At 57.1% G+C, this 23,154-nt stretch overlaps 2 protein-coding genes across 2 annotated transcripts; both read right to left on the bottom strand.

The window, feature by feature from the left end:
• Positions 1-1,059: 1,059 nt before the first annotated feature.
• On the bottom strand, positions 1,060-5,978 carry SIGIRR (single Ig and TIR domain containing). Its single transcript, XM_058807632.1, has 10 exons — positions 5,931-5,978; positions 4,143-4,334; positions 3,677-3,863; positions 3,452-3,582; positions 3,150-3,290; positions 2,909-3,052; positions 2,734-2,836; positions 2,504-2,654; positions 1,671-1,857; positions 1,060-1,550 (listed from the first exon to the last, which is right to left on the bottom strand). Exons 2-10 carry the CDS (start codon positions 4,147-4,149, stop codon positions 1,348-1,350), a joined length of 1,254 nt encoding a protein of 417 aa, XP_058663615.1. The 5' UTR covers positions 4,150-4,334; positions 5,931-5,978; the 3' UTR covers positions 1,060-1,347.
• Positions 5,979-10,601: 4,623 nt separating this feature from the next.
• Positions 10,602-23,154, bottom strand: ANO9 (anoctamin 9). Its single transcript, XM_058806839.1, has 24 exons — positions 22,996-23,154; positions 19,321-19,386; positions 19,024-19,140; positions 18,633-18,769; positions 18,309-18,358; positions 17,999-18,057; positions 17,737-17,819; positions 16,929-17,063; positions 16,733-16,829; positions 16,457-16,517; positions 15,508-15,590; positions 15,146-15,250; positions 14,289-14,453; positions 14,170-14,206; positions 13,611-13,722; positions 13,386-13,443; positions 13,124-13,221; positions 12,811-12,977; positions 12,229-12,381; positions 11,853-12,000; positions 11,292-11,402; positions 11,114-11,207; positions 10,905-11,017; positions 10,602-10,614 (listed from the first exon to the last, which is right to left on the bottom strand). The coding sequence occupies exons 1-24, from the start codon at positions 22,999-23,001 to the stop codon at positions 10,602-10,604; spliced, it is 2,268 nt and encodes a 755-aa protein (XP_058662822.1). The 5' UTR covers positions 23,002-23,154.

Raw genomic sequence — 23,154 nt, 5'->3', positions numbered from 1 at the left:
GGATGCGCTGCAGGTTACACTTTTGTTCTGCCCTGGCTGGGGGGGGGATGGAGCTTTGCATGGCTTGGGGGCTTGGAGGGCTCTGAGGTGGCTTCCCACATTTATGGGGTGGCACAGCAGCTGCAGGGAGCTGGGAAGGGACGCTGTGACAGCGCTGCATTCCCCCTTTGCTGTGGAGGGTGGGCAGGGGGTTGTGTCTGACGGGGTTCTATGCCCTCGCTGCGGGAAGCCTGGGAGAGCTTCAGGGCCCCATCTGTCACCCTGCGGGGACTGTCTCACTGTGGCAGAGTGGCTCCTCACCAGCTGCTGCCAGGGCTGGGCCCTGCTGGCACAGCAGGATCCAGGCAGGGCCGTCCGGGTCATGTTTGCTGAGCAGTGTCACCCCGTGGGTGGGGAGATGTCCCCGGTGTCCCTGTGCTGGGTGCAGACGGGTCCAGAGCTCTCTGTGCCACAGCTCACGGGAGGGGACACACGGCTGGGCTGGGGGTGGCTTTGGGCTGCCGGTGGGTTTGGGGCTGGGGGAGCCCCCAGGCTTGGGGGGCACAGGGCACCCCGGGGGGACGATGTAGAGTAGGTAGAGGGGTGGGAGGATGGGGGGAGCGGGCGGAGGGGCTGGAGCAGCCCCCACAGTGAGCGGCACCGGCACAGTCCAGGCTCGGGGCATGGGCTGCTTGGCTCTGCAGCTCTCTGTGTACAACCCCCCCGCCCTGTGTACCCCTGAAATAAAGGCCTTGAGTGATGCCCACCTGCACCTGCATTTGGATGGCACCTGGGAGAGGGGGGACAGTGTTCCGGTGACAGCAGTGCCATGGGGACACCAGCACAGGGTGAGGCTCTGTGCCTGGCATGGCTCCAAGTTAGCGTGACAGAGACCCTGGCATGGGAAGGACAGATCAAAGCACTGCCTGTAGTGGGGAATGCCCCTCCCTCTGTGTCACCTGTGTCCCTATCATGGACAGACGCCGTGGGTGCAGCAGCCTTTTATTGTCACGGGGGTTTCCATATGGGACAAAGGTGCTGCCACCACTCCTGTCGGGCACTCCCTGGGGCTGGGACACGTTGTTCCTCGGAGAGCATCACCCATCCCAGCACTGTCCATCGTGCAGGAAGAACATACCTGCCACCCACGGCAAGGGACACGGCCCAGCCACATGGGTGGCGCCCAGGGGTGGCACTGAGGTATTACAGGCAGGGTGCTCCTGGTGATGGTTTTCCAGTCCTCCACTCTGGAGCCAGCTCCTGCTTTCCCAGCATGGCCATGGCTCTGATCCCATCATAACTCTGGGCTCCTCAGCCCTGACCTGGTCTGTGTGTCCCCACAGTGCTGGGGGACAGCTGAGGTCCTGCTCAGATGTCATCCTCTGTCACCAGACAGTAGAAGTCCGTGCGGGCGCCGTAGTTGCGCGACCCCAGGTCCGAGACATCGATCTCGGAGCGCTGCCCGTCCCTCAGCTGTGCCTCCTCCATCCCGCTGGAGGCTGGAGCCCTGGGAATGCCGGGCCCACCGAGGCGGGGGGGCGGGGGGCTGCCGAAGATGCGCCCTCGGAGGCCTGGCAGGAGCGGGGACATGGGTTTAGCTGGAGGGGGAAGGGGCAGGACCCACCCTGCCGCCACAGGGGTGACATCCAGCGCACGTCTGTCCCCTCGGGAGGAGCAGCGGGGACACGGACCTGTGCCGAGGTCCCCGTCGGGGTCCAGGTCTCCCGCGCCGTCCAGGTAGCTGCTGTGCAGGATCAGCATGGGGTCCTTGTCCTCCTGCAGCTGGGTCTGCGGGTCCCCCACGCTCCTTCCCGCCGGGAAGGACACCTTGCGCGGCAGGGCCAGGCACAGCTCCTTCCAGAAGTCCGACGATGGGGTCTGCAGGGCCCGGAGGGGATGAGCCGGGCCGGGACCGCCAGAGCACGGCCCCGCGGGGTTCCCCGGGCCCGGCTCGCTCTCCCTGGCGCTGAGAGCTTGGCCAAGGTGAGGGCTGAGGGCTGTGCTCCAGCGTGGCACCGTGCCCACGCACGGCGGAGAAACCGGCCCGACCTGCCAGAACGCTCCCAGGCTCCGGCTGCCAGCCTGGCCCCGAAATGGCCGGAGTGGCCCTGGGCCAAAGCTCTGCTCCAGGAGCTGAGCCTGGAGAGGCCCTGGGGTGTCACGGGGTCCTGACCATGTGGGTTTGGGGGTGAGCTCCCAGATCCGGGGCTCTTCTGGTTGGGTTTTTTACATGTCCTCCAAAAGGTAAGTGCCCCAACCTGCTCTTTAGCTCTGGAGCCCGGGGCGCAGCCCCAGAGGGCAACAGAGAGGCTGACCCAAAATGGGGAGCTGGGAATAGAAGGTGGTGCTGGTGGGATGGGCCCTGCTCTGCTCTCACCATGGGGCAGCCCCAAAGGGCAGCAGGGAGGCTGGCATTGGGGGTGCTGGGGAGGGAAAGGGGGCTCTGAGGGGTCAGGATTGGCACTGTGGGGTGCTGGGGAGGGAAAGGGGGCTCTGAGGGGTCAGGATCCTGCTCGGCACTCACCATGGAGCCGGCTCTCCACACCAGCAGGGTCACTGCGCTTCGGTGCTGCTTCAGCAGGGTGATGGCGGGGTGAGTGATCTCCCGGTACTGGCTCTCAAAGACGATGAAGATGGGGTTCCTGGAAAGCTCCAGCAGCCTCCAGAGCCCTTCCCTGTGAGACAAGTGGGTGACAGGAGGCTGAGGGACCTGGCAGCCCCTCTCCCCTCCTGTGGGAGCTGCTGTGCTCCCACCTGAAGCTGCTGTTGCACCACTCCTGCTCCAGGTACGCCACGGAGAGCACCACGATGAGGCGCCGGCACCGGCTGACATTCATGATGAGGTCAGCTGATGGCTCTGTGGGCAAAAAGGGGTGTCAAGCCCCCAGGTCCCCGTGCCACCCCCTGCCCAGCCCTGCCTGGTGCCTACCTGAGTTGGGCAGGATGTTCTGCTCATCCAGGAAGAGCTTGTAGCCGTGGCGGTTTTCCAGCTGCGGTTTCACGATGAAGTGGATGAACTTCCGATCATCAGGGGCATTGGCGTGGGAGACATAGGCATCGTACAGCTTCCCATCTGGGGAGATCCACGGGGCAGGGATAACGTGGAAAGGGCTGTGTGAGCCCTCTGAGGCCACAGGAGACTGCTCCCAGTGGGAACACCTCTGGCTCACCGTTGATCTCCAGCTCTCCGTAGCGGTCCCGGTACCAAAGCAGCGCGTTCAGGCGGCACTGGACGTAGAGCACAGCCAGGAGCACCAGGAGCAGCAGGACCAGGAGGGCTGCCAGCACGGCTGGCACATGCCCCACTGCCTCTGCCAGGACAGGGAAAGGCACAGTGAGCAGCACACCTGGGTTTGGTGGGTTTGCACACCAATGTGGGAGAAGCAGCAGGTCCCCTATCACTCTCCTCAATATCCCCCTGCACCTGGGCTCTCCGTGGGATGCCCCCTCCCTGTCACCAGCAGGTCCCTACCTGCTTGCCGCAGGGTGAAGGTGGCCGTGGCATTGCTGATCCAGCAGGCAAACACCCCAAAATCGGCATCCTGGGTGAGGTTGAGCTGCAGGACGCTGGCCAGGAGCTGCTCCGAGGAGTTTTGGCCAGACCTGACAGGAGGACATGGGCGATGCTGTGGGTCGGGTTGTGTGGTGACAGCCCCCAAAAGCAGATGGAGGGATGTCCCCAGGGCAGGCTCCTTACCAGACAGTGTCCTGGCTGCTGCCCCTGCCCAGCCACTGCCCGTCCTTGCTCCAGGTGGGAATGGGCTGGCAGTGCTCGGTGCCTGCCCAGCGCACGGTGCAGTTCAGCTCGACCTGGCTGCCCAGCACCAGCTCCAGCGTCTCGTTGGCAGCTGGCACCAGGATTTCGGGGGACACGCTGCAAAGGTCTGGGGGCACAGAGGGGAGGGGGTTTGGATGGGAAAGCTGATCCAGCTCCCCCCAGGGTTGTATCATGACTGCTGTAGCCATCCTAGAAAAACAAGCTCTGCCTTGGGGGTCTGGCAGCGAGTGGCGTTCATGGCTGTTTAGCAACACGCTGAGCCGGTTTGGGGGGCTGGGAAGGACCCTCGGCGCCCTAAGAGGTGACACCAGAGCAGGACCCCCGGCTGAGCTTGCACAGGTATCCTTCCCAGCAGAGAACAGAGGAGAAGTGGGATTTCACCTACCTGCCATGGCACGCTCAGATGACAGGCGCGGGCGCTGCCAGCATCTCCCGGGGGGACAAAGTCCACCTGCCTCTGCCACAGGGCGGGCTGGGCCTGGGACACACCGGGAGCAGCTCCTGAGTGCTGGCACAGGGAGGGCCCGGCCACCCCGTCGGGTGGGGGTGATTCCCACTGGGGGTGGCGGGTGCTGCTCTGCGGGGAAGGCAAAGCCACGTCTCACCCACAGCCTGGTGGCCACTGTGTCACCTGCCCTCCCCGCACTGCCTCCCAGCCCGGCTTTCCCAACCGTGAATTTATGTGTGGGAGGTGATTAATGACCAGCTGGGGGTTGCAGGATTTAAAAAAATGTGGCTTCAGACTGAATCCAAAACTAAAGTGGGGAAATGAGCTCAGCCGTGGGAAACCCCAGCTTTGGGGGGCTCGGTGGTACCTCCTTCCCCTGCCAACCCCCTGCCTGGGCTGCAGAGCTGCCTCCAGCCTGACATGCCCTTGAACCTGCTAATTACCAGCAGTCTGGTTTGTTTATGGAAACGCAGCTCCCACCTGGAGAGCTCCCCGGCGTGTTGGGAGCCTCGGCGCGTTGTTAACCTGTGGCTGTGCCCAGGGACTGGGGATTGGCACAACAGTCCAGGCAAGGAGGGAGCACAGGGATGGCACATAGGGACCCCCCCAGCTGGCATCACTGTGATGACCCCGTGGGAAGAGGCAGAGCCTGGCAAGGCTGGGCTCTGTCCCCACACAACTCATGCACGTGATGCAGGTGATGCTGGGGCTGGGGTGGGAGTCTCAGGGATGTCCCAGGGCTTATGTTTCCATGGTAAACACCTGGAATCTGGGAATCAGGAGGGCTGAAAGCCTCTCCCAGGGCTCCTCTTTGCTGTGGAGCTTCAGCACTCCTGGCTGCACCCTGATTTTGGGTAGGAGCAGGGCTGGTCCCCCCGTGTTTGTGGGAGTGGAATGGGAAGGGGAGGTCTGTGCTCTGGCTTGGAGCAGGGATGCAGGCACGGTACTTCCCTCTGGAGCAGCCTAGTGCCAGGCGTGGGGTGAAACCAGGGATCAAGGTACACGAGAGACGCCCAGTACGTGTTCAGCTTGACCGGCTGGGAGTGATTTATACCTAAAAGATTAACTGGGTTCCTCCATGGCCAGGGAAGGAAGAGGATGGGATGGAGACGAGCCAGCCCACCTGGATTTCACACGGGGAAAGGGTGGGAGACGCTCATGAGGGTGGCATGGGGCTGTCTCTGCCTGGTGTGATGCTCCAGCTCTGTCTCTGGATGGGTCACTCCTAAACCATTTCCTCTGATAGTCGGAATGAGGAAGCTCAAACAAACTGCAGCCTGGCCAGGGGGTGTGGGGAGGCCCCAAAACCCCGGATCCCCTTGCTCCAGGAAAAGGACAGTGTTGGATGGCAGGGAGTGGGTGCTGGGGCTGCCCAGGGCCAGGGAGGGAGGAGCACCGGCTAACGGGCAGCAGAGGCTGCATTTCCCACATCCTGGCATGGGGACACCCCGGACTGGAGGCAGAGGAGCGTGTGGATGTTGTGGGGTGGCGAATGATGGCTGGGCACGGCATTCCCTGGAGCCACAGCCATGGGGAAAGCGAGCAGGGCAGGGGGGACCCTGGCCAGGGGGCTGTGGGGTGGGTGTGCCGAGGCAGGGAGCGGGATGGAGAGCGAAGGAGAGCCAAAACGGGAATGCACAGGGAATGGGGTGAAGGTGAGAGCCTGCTGACCTCATCTGGGGCGGCTTCAGCACGGAAAGAAAAGCAGAACAGAGCCGCATTTACCTTTGGAGCTTCCCCAGCCGCAGGCTTCCTGCTCGTCGCCTCCCGCTTGAGCCGACCCGACCGGCCAGATCAGTGCTTGGAATTTCTCTCGAGTTTTTTTTTTCCCCTTTCTGTTTTAATAGTTTATCTATTTCTCCTCCCAGCTCAGCCCCTGCCGGCTCTCCCGCTGCCCCAATCCCCGGGCGCCAGGCCCTGGGAAGGGCTGGCTGTCCCTCCCTCCCGCTGCTCCACCTCCACCTGAACCTGCGGGAGGGAATTCGACAGCTCCGGCTGCAGGGGAGAGGGAAAGAGAAGAGAAAAACAGGAGGAGGGGGACAGCAACACACCCAGCAGGTGTCACAAGGCTTGGGGGCCAAGGAGGAGCCCCCGGTTTTCCAGGCTGAAAGAGCCCACGGAGGTGTCAGGGCGAGGAGCAACCTGTCATGAGCTGTGGGGGCTCCTGTTTGTTTCCTCCTCCTCCCTTTCCTTCTCTCCGTGCCTTTAGAGCCTTTTTGCCAGATGAAGCTGGTGCTGGAGGTGGTTGCTCCAGCTGGCACTGGCCGTGGGGAGCCAGATCCGGCCGTGGCCACTGTGGATAGCAGAAATTCCCTGTGCTAATTACTATGGAGGTGATTGGAGCCTCAGGCATGGATCATGGATGTGGTTGCAGCAGCACCAGCAGCCCCTGGACAAGCACCAGCCTGAGCCAGAAAAACATCAACCAGCATGTGATTTGAGGCCAAGAAGAGAAGAGGGCCACGGGTGCAGAGTATGTCTTTTCATATATATATATATATATATATATATATAATTATAATGATATTTAATAATACATAAATATATGTAGATGTATATTGAATATCTATGTATATATAAATAAACAGGTGCAGGTCACAGGTTGGACTCTGGGCCTGTTCCCATGGAGAAACACCCAGACTCTGACTCCTCATTGTTTAGGATATAAGCTACCAGTGCTGTTGGCTTGGTGTGGGAGGGAAAGGGACAGATCCCGTTGGCATCCCTGGGGAGAATCCCCTGCTCTTGGTCCCCACAGCCACTGGCTGTGTGTGTTTGGAGCAGCAGGTATCGGAGCAGCCTTTTTTTGAGGGCTGCCCACTTCTCATGGACACTGTGATGCATCAGCTGGAAAATCCTGTGTAAATCTGTTGGATTTGTGGGTTGGTGAAGGATTGCATGGAAGAAGCCCAGGTCCTGGGGATGGCAGGGGTGTGGGGAGGCTTGGGAGCAAACCAGGAGCTGATAAGACCTTTCTTGTCCATCAGGGTTATCCCTGTGGTAGGTAAGTTACATGGAGGAGCAGATCCAGTTTTGGTCACAATGGTGCAAAACCAGGACAAGCCTGAGGGCTCAGCAAGCTCCTATGGGGTTGTTTGTGGTTTTCCATGCTCTTGGGAGCGAAGTTTTGAGGCTGAGTTGACCCTGATGCCTTTCCCTGCAGTCCTGGCTGTGGGTGTGTCACCTCCAGGGCACAGCTCCCAGGACTGACACCTTGGAAGTGTCCGTGGTGGGACCCTCGTGGGACAGGGGCAGTGCCAGGGTGGTGTCCAGCCAGGCTGGGGTCACTGCTGGTGGGAAAGAGGGGGCTGCCCCCCAGTCCTGCTTCTGGGGTCCCCTGTCAGAGCCCCCTGAGCTGTGGCACCTGTCCAGCCCTGGGGTGTCACCCCGTTCCTGCTGCAGACAAACTCGTTCTGTCTGGAGCAGGGGGGCCAGCCAGTAGTGATGTCTAAAGGAAAAGGTGGGATAACCCTATAATTTGAGATTTGCTGTGTTTTTCCAATTTTCCCAGGTATTTCTTTTATCCTTGCACGTTTACCAGGCTGTGTTCCCACTGTGCATGGCCAAACCCTGGTGTCCCACCAGCCAGCTCCCACACAGCCCTCAGCGCGGGCACTGCAGCTGTGATTGTCCCCACCAAGACAAGGAAAGGATTTGGGGGATGATTTGGGGTGGCAGAGGAGGAAGGCAGGAGCAATACCAGGCAGTTTTCCACGTGGGTGCTGTATTTATTTACCGATGGCTGGTGGCTGCTGGGCCAGAAACAGCTATCAGGACCTGGTTGAACCCGAGATAACAGCGGCGTTTTCCCGTGGAGCCGCGTCCATGGAGACAGCCGGGCGGAGCTGCAGCCGTGTGGGAGTCCTGACACACGGGGAGGAGCTCGGGAAAGAGGGATTCGGATGCCCCGGTGGTGCAAGAGTGAGGAGGTCACGGAAGGCGGCGGAAAAAGAGGCCAAAGTGCAACAAAAGGGCTGGAGAGGGAGGCTGGAACAAGGTAAGTGGTGTTTCCTGTGCTTAAGGAAGCGAGTGACAAGGACCCAGGTGATGTCCTGCAGCACAGCATCCTGGTGCTGCCCCTGGGTTTGTCCCTCTGTCCCAGCCACTCCCCGTGCCAGGGAGGCACATCCCAGCTCTCCACAGCATCCTTCCTTCCCGAGTCAGAGAGCAGCCTGCTCCTGTGAAGCCACTGTCCTTGTCATCACTTCCCAGCTCAGTCCCAGATGGGACATGTGGCACCGTGTCCTGGGGTTCATCCAGCACCCCTGGCACTGCCAGGCTGGGAAAGAGGCTCGAGTCTGTGTTCTCCTTGGTGGGCAGTGGCTACACCTCGGTGGAGTATTCTGCCGTGCTGGGGAGAGAGGAGAGAGGCGTTGGGAAGGGAACTGTCTGAGCTGGGAGGTGTGGGAAAACACTCCCAGTTGGAACAGGGCCTCTTCCCCAAAATAGATGGAGAAAGAATGACAGGCTGTTGGTGGGGAACCCCTGTTTGTGGGAAATCCCAGAGTCAGTAGGAAGGCAGAGATGGAAAGCTGTGGCAGTGTGGTGTTGGCTTGGTTTTGCACAGCCTGGGTTTTTGTAGTGTGGGGGCACAGAGGTGACTTCTGTGAGAAGCTGCTGGAAGCTCCCACCCTGTCTGGCAGAGCCAGTCCCTGATGGCTCTGAGGATGGACATGCCACTGGCCAAGGCTGGGCCAGTTAGAGATCTAGATTACATATGTAAGAAGAAAATCAAAACAAAACAGGGGAGCGGGTTTTTTGGCAAGCCAGAGAAGAGGAGGAGGTGAGAACATGTGAGGGAAACATGCAGACACCAAGGTCAGTGCAGAAGGAGGGGAAAGAGCCATTCCAGGCACTGGAGCTGAGATTCTTCTGCAGACTGTGGTGAGACCGTGGTGAAGCAGCTGTGTCCCTGCAGCCCATGGTGAAGCAGCTGTGTCCCTGCAGCCCATGGGGATGTAGAGATACCCCCACAGCCCATGGGGATCCACAGGGATGCAGAGATGCAGAGATCCCCCCATAGCCCGTGGAGGAGATGCCCAGGCTGGAGCAGGTGGGTGCCTGGAGGAGGCTGTGATCCAGGGGAGACCTGGTGGAGAGAGGGGGCCCTGCTTCCAAGCTGGAGCAGCCTGTCCTTGAAGGACTGAGCCTGTGGAAGAGTGACCCACACCACAGCAGCTTTGGGAGGACTGCATGCCCATGGGAGGGACTCACGTTGCAGCAGTTTTGGGAGGATTCCTGCTCGTGAGATTGGAGCCGTGGTGGAGAGGGTTGCAGAGAACTCTCTCCTGTGGGAAGGGCCCCCATGGTGAGGCAGGGGAAAGACTCATCTTCCTGAGCAGTGGAAGAAAACCTTGGGTGATGAACTGACCAAAACCCCCATGCCCTGTCCCTGCACTGTCAGTGGGAAGGAGGGAAGGACTGGGGGAAGCAAAGGTGTTTTAAGGGCTTTTTTTACTTCTCATTATCCTCCTCTGATTTTGTTAGTTATAAATTCACTTTGTACTTCTAAGTTGAGCCTGTTTGGCCCCTGGAGTGTTTTCTCCCGGTCCTTATCTCAACCCATGAACCCTTTGCTAATTTTTTCTCTCCTCTCCCCAGCTGTGGCAGGGGAGTGTGAGTGAGTGGCTTTTGTGGGTGCCTGGAGTTTGGCCAGTGTCAAACCATGACAAGTTGTCTTAGTTTGGAAGATGTTAGTGGGGGTGTGTATTCTATTTGCCATCTGTTAGAGGTGGGGCAGTTATCTTCTGTAAATTTGGCACTTTTCTTTATCTCTCCCACAGCCAATCCTCCCTTCGGGAAAGATCTTTGTTAATGGGCCATTGAATCTCATTGCATGACTGATATAATTACATCATCCCATTGGGAGATGCTCTGCCCAGGGGGAGGAGCCAAGCATTCCCACCTGGATATAATCAGAGATTTAGAACACAGAGCCCCCCTTTTCCCACTGGATTCCCAGAGAAGCAGCTTTCTTCTCCACTGCATTCCCAGAGGAAAGCCAGGCCCATCTATACCACCGCTGGACCTTCAGAGGGGAACTCCACCATTCTACAGGATCCCTGCTCCAACAGAACCACGCCTGGCACTGCAGGAGGGCTGCAGCCACCATTTAATGGGACTGCTACCAGCACCCTGACCCACAGGGTGTCAGGTTTTATTCTAACTCTGTCAGTGGTTTGTTTTCTTTTTTGTGCTATGACATTTGTAATTTTAGTTTTCCTAGTAAAGATCTGTTATTCCTATTCCCATATCTTTGCCTGAGAGGCCCTTTAATTTCAAAACTATAAAAATTTGGAGGGAGGGAGTTTACATTTTCCATTTCAAGGAAGGAAAATGTAAAATAAAACCGAGATGTAGGTGTTTCCTGAACCCCACTATCTGCTCCCATCAGGATTACGTGTGGCAGCTGGGACAGGGTGGCCATGGAAAGGGGTCAGGCTGAGCCCTTCCCAGAGCAGGGCTGTCTGTATGGGACAGCAGCACTGGGGCAGCTACAATAGTTCTGTTTCCTACAGAAATACTTAATCCTTTCTCTTTAAACAAAGTTTAGATGGAGAAATTAGACCAACTCTTTCCCTGGTCAAAATTGCTTCTTGTTTTAACTTGGGGCTTTTCTTTTTCTGAAGGAAGAGGGGCTCCAGAGCAGAGAGATCCTGAAACCTGGCAACCCCTGGCACCTTCCAGAGCATCACCCACCTCAGTTCCTCACGGAGATGGTTGTGTTTTTCCGTCAGAATTTTATTCTTGACCCTCTGGGGCACATCGGGGATGTACCAGGCTGCGATCAGCTTCACACACAGAGCCACGTGCTGTGGGAAGCAAAGGCAGTCAGGGGCTCCCAGCCTGGACACGAGGCACAGATCCAACCCCTTTCCCAGCCCTCTCCTGCCTCCCTGGGTGCTCACCTCGAAGAGGATGAGGAAGGCGAGCCGGGCTGCGAAGATGTGCCAGAACTGGACGGTGTAGGTGTAGTCGTCAGCATTGCGGTAATCCCGGTACCTGCAGCACAGCCCCGTCAGGGCCAGCCCAGGCCCTTCCATTCTGGCCTGGATGTCACAGGGGGTGCCAGGGGGCTGCTCTTACCTGCACTCCTTGATCTGCTCCCCTTTAAATACTGGCAGCACCTTGGTGTGGGGCTCGAAGTCCTGGATGTGGAATACGGAGAGGCTGTTGTTGATGTACCCGGTGGAGCAGCTGTGGGGAAGGAGTGGGTTGAGCATGGGTTGTACCTCCTGTTCTGGGGAAGCAGGACCCACCTGGGGCTCTCACTGCCCACTTCCACAAAGCCTGGTGGAAATGGAGGGCTCAGAGACTTCTGTCTAGTTTGAGTGAGCTGGGTCAGTCAACAAGGCTTAGAGAAACAGGGGGAGGGCAGGAGAGAGTGCGTGCCTGCACCCTGGGAATCCTGTAGCTCTCCAGTGTTACACACTGCCCTTTCCACTCAGTTTACCCACCACAGGGATGATGTGATGATGCCATATGGGAATGTTCCCCTGCTCCCCTTTCCCCCCACACCTTGCTCTGGGGGACAGCTCAGCTGTCTTGTGCTCCTGCAGTGGTGGCACTGAGGCAGGAGGGGACACGGTGGTGGGGACAGAGCTGTGGGGATGCTGTGGGCAGGGACTGTCTCAGAGCTGAACTCACTCCATGTTGGTGTGGTTCTCCCTCGTGCAGGGGCTGTACATGTACTTGTAGACCTGCACGGGGATGAAGTCGGAGGTGATGGCGATCACCAGCCCGTTCCCAATGACAGCCAGGATGCCAATGGCCTCTAGGACCTGCAGCCAGATCCCTGTGGGAGAGGAGCAGCCAGTGAGGTCCCTCTGCCAGCTCAGTGCCACCATTCCAGCTCAGGGACAGCTCTAGCATAGCCAGGTCAAGGAGGGAGCCTCTAAGCTGCGCTTCAGCCTCTGGCAGAGTCAAAGCAGCTTGTCCTTCTCCCATCCATGGCTCTCCCTGTGCTGTCCCATGGCTGTGGGGGGCTTGGGGGCTCAGGCTGGTGCTGGCAGGACCCTCTCACCGATGTCCTTGGCCTTCCTGGGCACCATGCGCCGGCGCAGCCGCATCATCTTGATGGCATCCATGTGGATCTCGATGACGTTGTTGACGAGGGCCAGCAGCGGGGCCAGGGGAAAGGCTGCCACGAAGATGGTGGTGAAGCTGTACTGGATCACTGTGGAGGGCAAACACAGGTGCTGGAGTGAAGCCACCACAGAGGGGATGTCCCCTCTGCTTGGGTTTGTCCTGCTTTGTGGCTTGGGTCAGAGGGGTTTGCAGGGGTGGAAAGGGAAATAGCCACATCCTGGAGACACCCAGCTCTCACAGGGCTGTCAGAGAGTGGGATCTGTGGGGATAGTTGAGCTAGCCAGGCACAGGCACACCCTGGGGTTACAGCCCTGGAAGGAGAGGAGGTCCAAGGCAAGGCCAAAGGCTAGCACAGTTTCTTGCTCTCTGCTAGCACAGTTGCTTTCTCTCAGTTTTGGGAATGATCTTGGTGTCCCAGGGCTCTCAGAGCAGGGCTGGGTGTGGAACTGTGGCTCCCTGCCTGTGAATGGACTCCCTAGCATCCATCACTCCCTAGCCAAGGATCTGCCCCACGTACCTATCTCCAGGTACTCGTTGAACAAGCTGAAGACATTGACCTCGTTGAGTTCATAGTTATTCAGCCACTGCCTTTTGCAAGGGTCCTCTGCCTCCTCCTCCTCTCCTAACATCAGACTTCTCCTCTGGGGGTGCTTTTTCTTCTTCCGTAGCTGGTGGGATATCAAGCTGCAGCGGGAGAGAGGGATTTGTGTGGCTGCCTGACGAGGACAGCAGGGTTGGGCTGCTGTCAGGTCAGCACATCCCTGGAGGAAGGGGAAAAGGAAGAAGGCCAGGGTTCCTCTCCATGGAAAGTGCCAGTGTGGGGAGCTTACGGGATGAGATACTCCATGATGTTGCTGATGGTCTGCTTGAGCACCATGATGACAGCCATCTGGATGAAGAGGTCGGTGATGCAGCCGCTAGGGTGGCACTGGAGGGGACAGCAAGACAGGGGTAGTGCCCTGCAAGCAGGGTGGCTGGGCCTGAGGGACCCTTTGGCAGGTGCTATGGGAGAAAGCTGAGCTTCCCAGAGGCTGCCTGGGCAGCAGGGAAAGGAAGAGGAGGAGTTGTTTGTGGGGTCAGTGGGTGCCTCACCTCCTCCAGCCTCCAGTGGCCCGCGATGCGCACGTAGTGCCCTGGGTGGCCATTGACCCTGAGCAAGGAAGCAACAGTGACACCCATGGAGTCATGGCCCTCCCGAGTCCCAGGCGGGGTCCCTGTGCCTGGTGGGGAGGGCAGAGGGGCTGGGCTGTCCGTACACCCTGGGGAGAGTCAGGAGCAGCCATCCCAAACCCTGGCTGCCCGGTGTTCTCCACTCACCGTCCCAGGAAGAAGGCAACATAGATGAGTGAGGAGAAGTGTGTGAAGAACTGAAAGAGGAAGATCTTCATGGTGAAGCTGTTCTCATGCTGGGTGGAGGTCCGTGGTTTCTCTAGGAAAGGGAATAATGCCCAGGGGCTTGCTCATAGAGCAGTGGGACCTTGCCCTGCTCCCCCATGGGTGCCATCACAGATCCAAAGGGTGTCTGCTGCTTGTGAAGCCTTCCCTGCCCTCCACCTGAGCCCTCTGAGGGAGGTAAGTCCAGCCAAGCAGGGAGGTCCCTCAGAGCCATGAGCTGAGGCAGAAAGGGCCTTAGAGCTGAGAGGAAATCCATGTTGTGACCTCTCCTGGAGCTGGGGTGGATCCCGCTCATGCCAGGTCTCAGCTCTGCAGAGCTGGCTGTGGGGCACCATGTGGGCACAGGTGAGTGTGTGCTGGGGGGCTGCTGGTCCCCTGTCTGGAGCTGCCTGGGAACTGCCTTGTGCTGGTGGAGGCAGGGAAGGGGATGGGAGGCTGGCTGGGCGCTGCAGGTGGGACACACCTCATTAATTTCCCTTACCCAGGTCACAGAGGAAGAGGGCCACTTTCCAGTTGACCTGCAGGACAGAGGGATACCATGAGCAGGGGGAGAAGCTGGCCATGGGGAAATGCTGCCAGGCACGCCGTGTGTCTCCCCACCTTGGTCATGACGACGATGGTGAGATAGTGCAGCACAGCGCCCGTCAGCACGGCGACAATGTCAGCGTGTTGGCTCAGCAGGCTCGTGTCGCTCTGCGTGAACACCGCCACGGCCATCGCCCGGTAGATGACGAGTGCGTGGGCAATGCCAATCAGCACCATGATCTGTGTGGAGCGACAGGAGGGCTCAGGACACACCCAGGCCAGTGCTCCGTCGCTCCTGATGGTGCCCTCAGGAGGGCCCTGGAGGAGGCCTCAAAGGCAAACCAGCGCACTTCAGTGGAGGCCGACAAGTTTGTGAGGTGGTTGTAGTGATGGGACAGGGAGTAACGGGTGCAAACTGAAGGAGGGGAAGTTTAGGCTGGATGTTAGGAAAAGATTCTTCCCTGTGAGGGTGGGGAGATACTGGAACAGGCTCCCCGGGGACATTGTGAATGCCCCAACGCTGGCAGTGTTCAAGGCCTTGAACAACCTGGAGTAGTGGGGATGTCCCTGCCCATGGCATGGGGCTTGGGACTAGATAAGGTCCCTTCCAACCCTTAACATTCTGTGATTACAGGACTCTATGTCTCCATCTAAGCCAGTCTCCAGTGACCCACAGCAGGGACAAGCGCATTGGGATTTGCCTCTTCCTGCTCTCCATGTCACTGCCTTGATCCTCACTGCAAGAGCAGAGCCTTCAGCCCATGTCCCCAAAGGGTGGGTGGCCCCTGCTGTCAGCACAGTGAGGTGTGGGCATAGGAAGCCCCAGGATCCTTGTGATGGGCATGGAGGTGTCCCAAAAACCTGATCTGTACCTTTGCTCCTTTGTCCATGTGCCCTCAAACCAAACGTTCCCGTTGTCAGCTGGCACCTACCATCAGCAGGGCCAGGATGAGCACGATGGTGCTGCGCAGGTAGGAGTGCTGGTACAGCCGGGGCTCGTGCTGTGAGTTATTGATCAGCTGCAGAGCCAGCTCCTCCTTCAAAAAATAAAAAAATAAAAGTCAAAAATTGCAAAGAAAAAGCACCCAGCAGTGCATTGTGCCCCTTGTGTCAGTGAACTTATGGGATGAGCAGTGCTGGAGAAGGACAGGGGTGAGCACCCAATCCACAAGAGCGTGGCCAAGCCTGATTGAGTTCAGCCTGGGCAAGGGACCCTCTGATGTGTCTTTTAGAGAACCAGGTGACTCCTGCCGTGAAAGGCGGAGCACTGAGCAAGAAAGATGAAAGTCCTCACCTCTTCCTCATCCCACCCATACAGGTCCCAGCTGGTGACCACATTGGCTCTCTCCCTCTTCCACAGCTCCAGGAATACAGTGGCTGGATTGGGAAGGAGAAAGTGCAGTGACATTTAGGAATGGCTCTGTCTCCCAGAGTCATATCACATCCAACCTGCTGGCAAACCAGCCTGGATTGCTCTTGGCCCATGGACAGGCAGTCCCCTCTGTGCCTTGGTGACCTGGAAGGGCCCTGGACAGGCAGCAGTGAGGGAACAGGGATGGTGCAGGTGAGCTTTCACTGGCCTGGTCTGGTGTGTCCATTGGGAATTTGGGATAAGTCACTTTTCAGGTGGAATGGGTGTCCTGCACTGCTCCCTGGCAAGGCTACACCTCTCCCAACTCCAATTCCAACCACCCCTTATGTTAATTGGATGGATGCTCCTGATTGTGTCCCTGTGTGAGCCAGCCCACGGACACACTCAGGACTGTGCCATGGCTTTGCAGGTGGGACACCCAGCCCACTCCTGAGGTGGCTGGTCAGGGAGCAGGCTGTGGAAAAGCCAGATGGGTGTGTAACTAAGGCAGTGATGGGATCCCATCATCCCACAGCAAATGCGACGCCCTGCAGTGATTTGGGAAGGTGGAGGAGGAGTTTGGAGGCCTCTCCTTCCTGTGGTCGTGGCTATTTATAGGCAGCTGCTGGAAAATTGCTGGGTGCCTTTGGGGAGGCTATGCTGAGCAGAAGATTGAGGTAGGACAAGCTTCAGGTAAGGAATATTTGGGGAGCTGGAGGATATCACCAGGGTGGTTTTGTCTCTTGCTGTGTCTGGAAGGGGAGCTGAAGGCTCTGGAAACAGAGGAGATATAAACCTCTCCCAAACGGGGAAGCTGTGTTGGTGTTCCTTTTTCCATCTTCTGCTCCCTCTCCCATCCACACATGCTGGGCACCCAGGCATGGACACCTACCCCAGATGGCCATGAACATGGCAAACACCACCGTGGCCTCATTGTCAATCATGTGAGTGACCTGCAAGAGATGAGGGAAGAGTGTGATGGGGCACTGAGGTGCAGGGGCTGTGGTACCTTGGAGTCTTAGGATGCTCATCTCCCCTGAGACATGTAAAGGTGCTACAGGAGGGCAAAACGATCTGGGGTGGGGCTTCTTTTTAGTGATGTGGGAGCAGTATGAGCTGCTTTCCCCATCCTTTACCTTTACCCTGCCCTGGAAAGGGGGTTCCCTACCTTGGCATAGGTGCAGGTGTCTGAGAGGAGCCAGAACGAGCAGTTCTGGTCGCAGAGCGGGCACATGATGGTGTTGTTGGCATTGCAGATCTCCTTGCTGGAAGAAAGGAGAAGAGAAGCCAAGGGGGACGAGGGTGCCTCAGAGCCACCTGCAGAGCTGGATGGGATGTGCATTTGGCATTCCCAAGGGCCTTACCTCACCTGGCTGGAGCTGAAAACAGTAGCTCCAGCTGCCACGGTCGCCAGCCCAGCCACGGCAGCGAAAATCAGCAGGTAGGTGTACCAGCCCAGCCAGGCAAAGTACAAGGCCACCTTCTCTCCAAAATAGCACCTAGGAGGAAAGGTGAGGTTGGAGATCAGAATTTGGGAGGCACTAGAAAATGCCCGTGGTGGCAGTATCTCAGTTTTCATGGTGTGGGGAGCAGGTTGGAGTCATGGATAAGAAATGACCTGACTGAGGGACTGGGAGCCCTGTATCCTGTGCCAGCTGTCAGAGGTGCACCTCTATTTTAAGATCTCCCCTCTCTACCTGAGCCCCCTGGCAGGTTTATAAGGTAACATGTTTTTTTTGCCCCCCTGCCCATGGAGTTAGTTTTCAGAAACAAGAGCCCTGCTCTTTCCTGGGATTTCATGTGGTTGTAGGAGCCCCATGTTGCCTTTCCTGCCCCGAGTTCAGCCTCGGGCTGGCTGTGCAGCACTGATGCTCCATTCCCGCCTCTTCTGCCTTCTGAATGTGCCTGGAAACCAAACAGGTTCATTACAGTCCTCAGAGACGAGGGGGTTGTTTGATGCTGCAGGATGAGCAGATGGAGCTCAGAGCCACAGGGATAACCTCAGGCTAAGAGCTTTGGAAGCTGCAGAGGCAGCCCAGTGCTTCTGAGAAGAGCCAGGTTCAAACTAATGGTTTTTAAGACAATGCAGAAGCCTGGCAAAGGGCATTGAGCTCTCTGGGTTTCAGGTTGGACCTTCTGGTTAGAAAGATCTGCCTCTTGTGCCTGTGTTACCTGATCTGTTCAATTGGCTGTTCCTTAAATAGAACTCTCCAGCGAGCCCACTTCTTCTTTAGTATTTCCCTTATCTCTTCTTTCTGGAGAGTAGAGAAGTTGGTTGAATGCAGGAACATCAGGGCAGCCTTAATGCCCTGCTGGGAGCTTTGCTGTGCCCTTCACCCAGTGAGCTCCTGGTGCAGCCCCAGTCACCCCCACCCCATCCTGCTCCTCCATCTCTCCTGGATTTTCCACCCAGGCACTGTGTGCCCAGCCTCACCTTGTGCAGGGGAAAGGCTGCCTCAAACACCTTCTTCTTCATCAGGTCATGCAGCTTCTCTGGGAGCAGGGCAGAAGGGACAGGGTTAGGCTTAGGGTTTTGGGGAGACAGAGCAGAGAAACTGCTGGTTCCTGCAGTCCAAATCTCCCAGCCTCTGGCTGCAGCAGCAAATTGACTTGTCTGAGCTCCCCCCTTTTCTGTTCTCCCCAGGATGGCAAGGCAGCTGGGATGCCAGTGCCCAGGATTGTTGGGCAGAATTCTTCCTGCAGATCCAGGCTGAGCATCACCCCTGTGATCCCCATTCCCTTACCTAAGTCGGACGTCACAGTGTTCTGCAGGATGAAATGCACAACCCGTATCCTGAACAAGAGAAACTCTGCTTAAAGGCTGCTCTGGGGTACAGACTTGTGTTGTGTGCCTCAGGAAAACAGGGCAGAGAAGGGAGAAGGTGTGCACTAAAATCAAGGGAAGTGAGGGAGGGAGAAATCTGAGCAGTGAGAAATGCTCAGCTTTCTATGTGGGAGGTGAAGGAGGGTTCTGTGGAAAATTAAAAAGCTGGGACAGCCTTTTGGAAAATCGATTTCGGTGTGGAGAACAGTGAATGCAGGAGGCTGGAAGTCAGCTCAGCACCCACCTGGTGGTCATTGGGACGTCCTGGTAGGCACTGGAGTTTTGCTGCCTGCTGTTGGGGTTCGTCAGGAGACGCTGGTATTTCCAGAAGATGTGCGGCGGGGCACGGACTCCATAAAAGAGCTTTGTGTCCTCGATTTTCTGGTGAGGGGAAGAGAAGGGCTGTTAAAACAGAGCCAGAGAGGCAGGGAAGAGCCAGAGCTGGAAGGGCTGGGGGCTGTGTGAGTCCTGGGGCTGGGGTCTTTCTCTGCTTTCTCTGCTGGTTGAGCAAGTGGGTACTTTTCCAGCTCTGATATAGTGAACAGCTCAATGGTTCAGGCCTCTCCCATTTTCTGGGATGCAGGAGCACAAGTCAGGCCAAGTATCTGCTGCCTTTTCCTCCCAGAGCCTCTCACCTTGATAGTGAAACCCTTCTTGCTCAGCTCATCCAGGAACTTTTTCCTCTTGATCTCCTTCTCACTGCCCATTTCATGGATGTCACTCACCAGGACAAAATCCCACTTCTCTTCATTCTGCCCACAAAACAAGCAGGGAATTATTAGGGATGGAAAGCTGAGAGCTCTCCTTCCCAGCTCCAGCCTTTAGAGGTTTGGACCCCCATTGTGGCTGTGTAGAGGGGAGCTGGGAATGAGCAGGGGAAATGGGGATTTGTCCCCTCTCTGAGCTGCAGATGCAGAAGGAGCAGAGCTTACCGGGGAGGCAAAGGAGTCCGTGTCCTCAGCAGGGGATTCCCTGCAGGGAGTCAGCAGAATTTCATCCTGGTGAAAAGAAAACCAGTGAAGGGGAGGCTTCAGCAGGCTCCCTGGGAGATCCTGTGTTTTCCTCTTCCAGCAGCCTCCAAGAGGTGCCCAGGGAGGAAGGTAAGAGCAGCTGGTGTGAAACATTCTCCCACAAGCTCCTGATCACCAGTTTGGGGTCTGGCCAGGCCAGCCAGGGGTTTGTGTTTAGGAATGCTGCTGGGACTGGGAGGGTGTGCAGCCTCCCCTAGAACTCCTTGTGCCCAGCTGTGCCCTGGGGCTGTGAGGGATGGGGACCAGGGGAAAAAGCCTCTCTCAGCTCTTTCACCTGATGCCCTGATATTTGTACTGGGAAATGTTTGCCTTTCACCCTCTCTCTTCATGCTACAGTGGATTTTACAGGCTTTAATCAGCCTTTTCCATTTGTCCGTTGTTCCTGTCAGATAGGTCACAGGTTTTTGGGTTTTTTGGGGGAGGGTGGGGAAGGTAGTTTTAAATTCCAGTAAAGGGAGAGTGGAGCATGGACACTTGGAGGCTGGCACAACTCTGCAGGAAAGCAGGTGAAAAAATTCCTTGGAAAACCTGTTGGATACCTCAGGCTGCAGCCAAGGGACAGAGAGGGGAGGATGAGCTGCTGATCATGAAGTCATAAAATATCCCAAGTTGGAAAGGACTCACAAGGATAATTGAATCCAGCTCCTGGCCCTGCACAGGACCACCTTAATCATCTATATGTCTAGGAGTGTTGTCCAAGCACTGCTTGAACTCTGGCTTCTGTTCCCCTCCTGTGTGTCAGCGGCTCTGGAGAGAGCAGCTGTGCAGCTCCCACCTTCCTGGGTACAGGTAATTACACTCAGACACCCAAGGGTGCAGATGTGGGGGAGCACAAAGCAAGCATGATGGAATGGTTTGTGTTGGAAAGGAACTTCACACCCATCCACTCCCCCCAGGGACACCTTCCACTATCCCAGGTTGCTCCAACCTGGCCTTGGATGCTCCAGGGTTGGAACAGCCACAGCTTCCTTGTGCCAGGGCCTCAGCACCCCCACAGGGAAGAATATATTCCCAATATCCTATCTAACCCTGCTCTCCTTCAGCTGAAGCCATCAGCTGCCCCTGTGAGGGTTTTTCCACCCTTTGGTGTGATTTGTGGTGTGTCCCCACAGTTACACCACTGTTCCCAAGGGAAGGTGATGCAGCAACGCAGCAGGAAGGGGAATGGGAATTCCAGGGATGGCATTACTGTCACTTGGTGTCACCAGAGACACTGTGACCTAAAAGAGCAGCCAGCCAGACGAGTTCCTCCAGCTGTAATCTTGGCAGCAGAGCCGTGGTGGTGTAACTGTGCCCTGATGTAAGATCTGCATCCCGAGCTTTCACTGGAGAATGAGGCCATGGGAGCAGAGAGGCCAGGATGAGGAAAGGGCTGAGATATTCTGCCAGATGCTCGCTCACATGGATCAGCCAGAGCACAGGAGCCATGAGGAGACTGACTGACAGGAATGAGGAGTGGGAAGGCTTGAGAAGAGGGATGCTCTCCCCAGAGGTGGTGTTGTGCCAAGAGCCAGAACTTCTCTTGGATAAAAGTACCCCAGATTACAGCAAGAAGCAGAGGGAGGGTTCTGGTGCTGTCATCTGCTCTGGCCAGGTTTGTGGGGCAGGATTGGGTGCAGCAGTTCCCTGTATCCCGGTATGAGCTTCCCTCTGGGCACAGGAGAGGGTGGGAGCCTCTCAGGGATCTGCCCACTGCCAGTGCTGGGATGCTGGCATGGATCTGGCCTGGCACACTCTCCACTGTTGTGTTGGCTCATTCCTGCCTGGCTGGTTTCTCTCAGCCCCCATGTGCACCAGCTGCATCCTGCAGCAATTCCCAGCCGGTGCCACCTGTGGTCTTGTGGATGGATGTGGAGAGGAAGCATCCTTTGGGTATGAGAACGTTTTGGGGTGTTCCTAATGCCACCTTGGCACACTTCTGCTGCTGCTGTTCCCAGTAAAGCTTAAGATGAGGTGAAGGCACCTGCTGGCATCGCACCTTCTGTTCCCAGGTGGCTCCCAACTCCAGCATCTGTAGGGACCGTCCTGCTTGGGCATCTGAGCATCCCAGCCAGCACATCCACTTCCCTGGGAAGAGGCTGGGAGGTTACCAAGGTGGGCTCACAAATGGGATGTTGGATTCATCCCAGCTGGAGCTCAGGCTGCCATGCAGGTGCCCAGGTTGCTTTTGGGGCCATATGGGATGTGTATGGAATCCCAGAATCCCAGAGTGGCTTGGGTGAGAGGGACCTTAAAGCCTGTCCAGTTCCATCCTCTGCCATGAGCATGGATACCTTCCACTGGCCCAGGTTGCTCCAACCTTTCCAGCCTGGCCTTGGACACTTCCAGGGATGGGACAGCCACAGCATCTCTCTGGGAAATCCATTCCAGGGCCCCACCACCCTCCCAGGGATGGATTTATTCCCAATATCCCATCTAATCCTGCCCTCTGTCAGTTTGAAGGCATCTCCCTTGTCCTGCTGCTGCAGTTCCTGGTGGGAAGGCAGGGATGTATGGGCAGCGATCGCCTCAGAGGGCAGGGACTTTGGATCACTGCTACTCTCACAAGTAATTGTTTTTTCCTGGGAATTCGGGATGCTGTCAGACTGTGGCTGCTGGTAAGGCCACCTGGGCTCTGCAGTGGTTGTAGGAACCCTGGGCTCTGTCCCTGCTCTTGGGAAGGACAGTTTCAGTTTCACTCCTTCCTGCCCTGTGGAACAGGATGTGGACATGCCTCTGTGCAAAGGTGTAAAAGTGACTGGCACAATGTGAAGCAGGAATTTCCATACTGAAAAGGGTTTCAGTGCCTCCAAGGTGCACCACTGGTCCTTGTCCCCAGCCAGGTAAACCCCTGCCCTGAGAGTTCCTTCTGGGAATGGCACAGGCACCCTTGGGCTGTGTGCAGAGTCACCAGTGTGAGTAACTCAGGACAAGGACCTGGATAGGATCTGGCATCCTTGTTTTCCTTTCCAGTCACGAATTGGTGTGGGGTTGGGTGGTTCCCTCACCCACACTGGGATGATCAAATTGGTTTTATCTCCAGGATGTTTCTTACTCAGCTTCCCTTGGACCACTTCCACCTTAGCCCATGGCTTGCTGAGAAGTGGGACAGCCTTTGCTTGCACAGGCAGAGCACTGTACCTTTACTACCTACCCTGAATTTGGAGTTTGCCTGGCTTTTCCCAGGAAAAAACCTCACATATTTTCTTCCAAATTAGAGAAGAAAAAGATCACAGCTCCCCCTCTGCCCTTGCTGTATTCCATGTGCTGCTGAAACACCTGGGGCTGTCACCTCTGCAGTGCTCATTCCCAGGTTTACATAAGTTCCATCCACGCCATCCTTCCCTGATCTATGCTCTGGGACCAACATGTGGGGCCAGTGTGACCCCACTGCACCTTGGGATGGTGCATGGGACCGGCAGCACACCCTGCTTTCCCTGTCACACACCTGTGGTAGGAATTTTGTACCTTAAAGGCTGTGAAAGCAGGTGAGTGGTAGAGGTTGGAGATTAGTGTATCCTGTATTTCCAAGCCACAGGTGCTCAGAGGTGCTGAAAAGCAGAATCCTGGGAATATCAGGGCAGTTTCTGTTCCTACCTGCATGGTGAAGTGGAGAGCCTTCCTCGGTGCCCCTCAGGGCAGATCCCTGAGGAGAGGGCTGGCGGCTCCTGGGCTCTCTCAGGCTGCGGTTTCCTTCCCCAGCTCCTTGGCCCGAGGTCTCATGTGCACCGAGAGCTGCTGTGACTTCCGTGTGGC

This window comes from Ammospiza caudacuta, chromosome 6 (genome assembly GCF_027887145.1).
Source record: "Ammospiza caudacuta isolate bAmmCau1 chromosome 6, bAmmCau1.pri, whole genome shotgun sequence".
Lineage (NCBI taxonomy): Eukaryota > Metazoa > Chordata > Aves > Passeriformes > Passerellidae > Ammospiza > Ammospiza caudacuta.
Note: the sequence above shows the minus strand (reverse complement) of the source record. Positions and strands in the feature narration are given on the sequence as shown.

Coding starts and splice junctions, on each gene's coding strand:
- SIGIRR (XM_058807632.1), bottom strand. Junction 3,583..3,676: donor AGCAGCCAGGACACTGTCTG/GTAAGGAGCCTG, acceptor TCCTCCTGTCAG/GTCTGGCCAAAACTCCTCGG. Junction 2,655..2,733: donor TGGTGCAACAGCAGCTTCAG/GTGGGAGCACAG, acceptor CTTGTCTCACAG/GGAAGGGCTCTGGAGGCTGC.
- ANO9 (XM_058806839.1), bottom strand. Junction 18,770..19,023: donor AGAAGGGTTTCACTATCAAG/GTGAGAGGCTCT, acceptor TCCCCTCACCAG/AAAATCGAGGACACAAAGCT. Junction 13,723..14,169: donor CCTCTTCCTCTGTGACCTGG/GTAAGGGAAATT, acceptor TCCCTTTCCTAG/AGAAACCACGGACCTCCACC.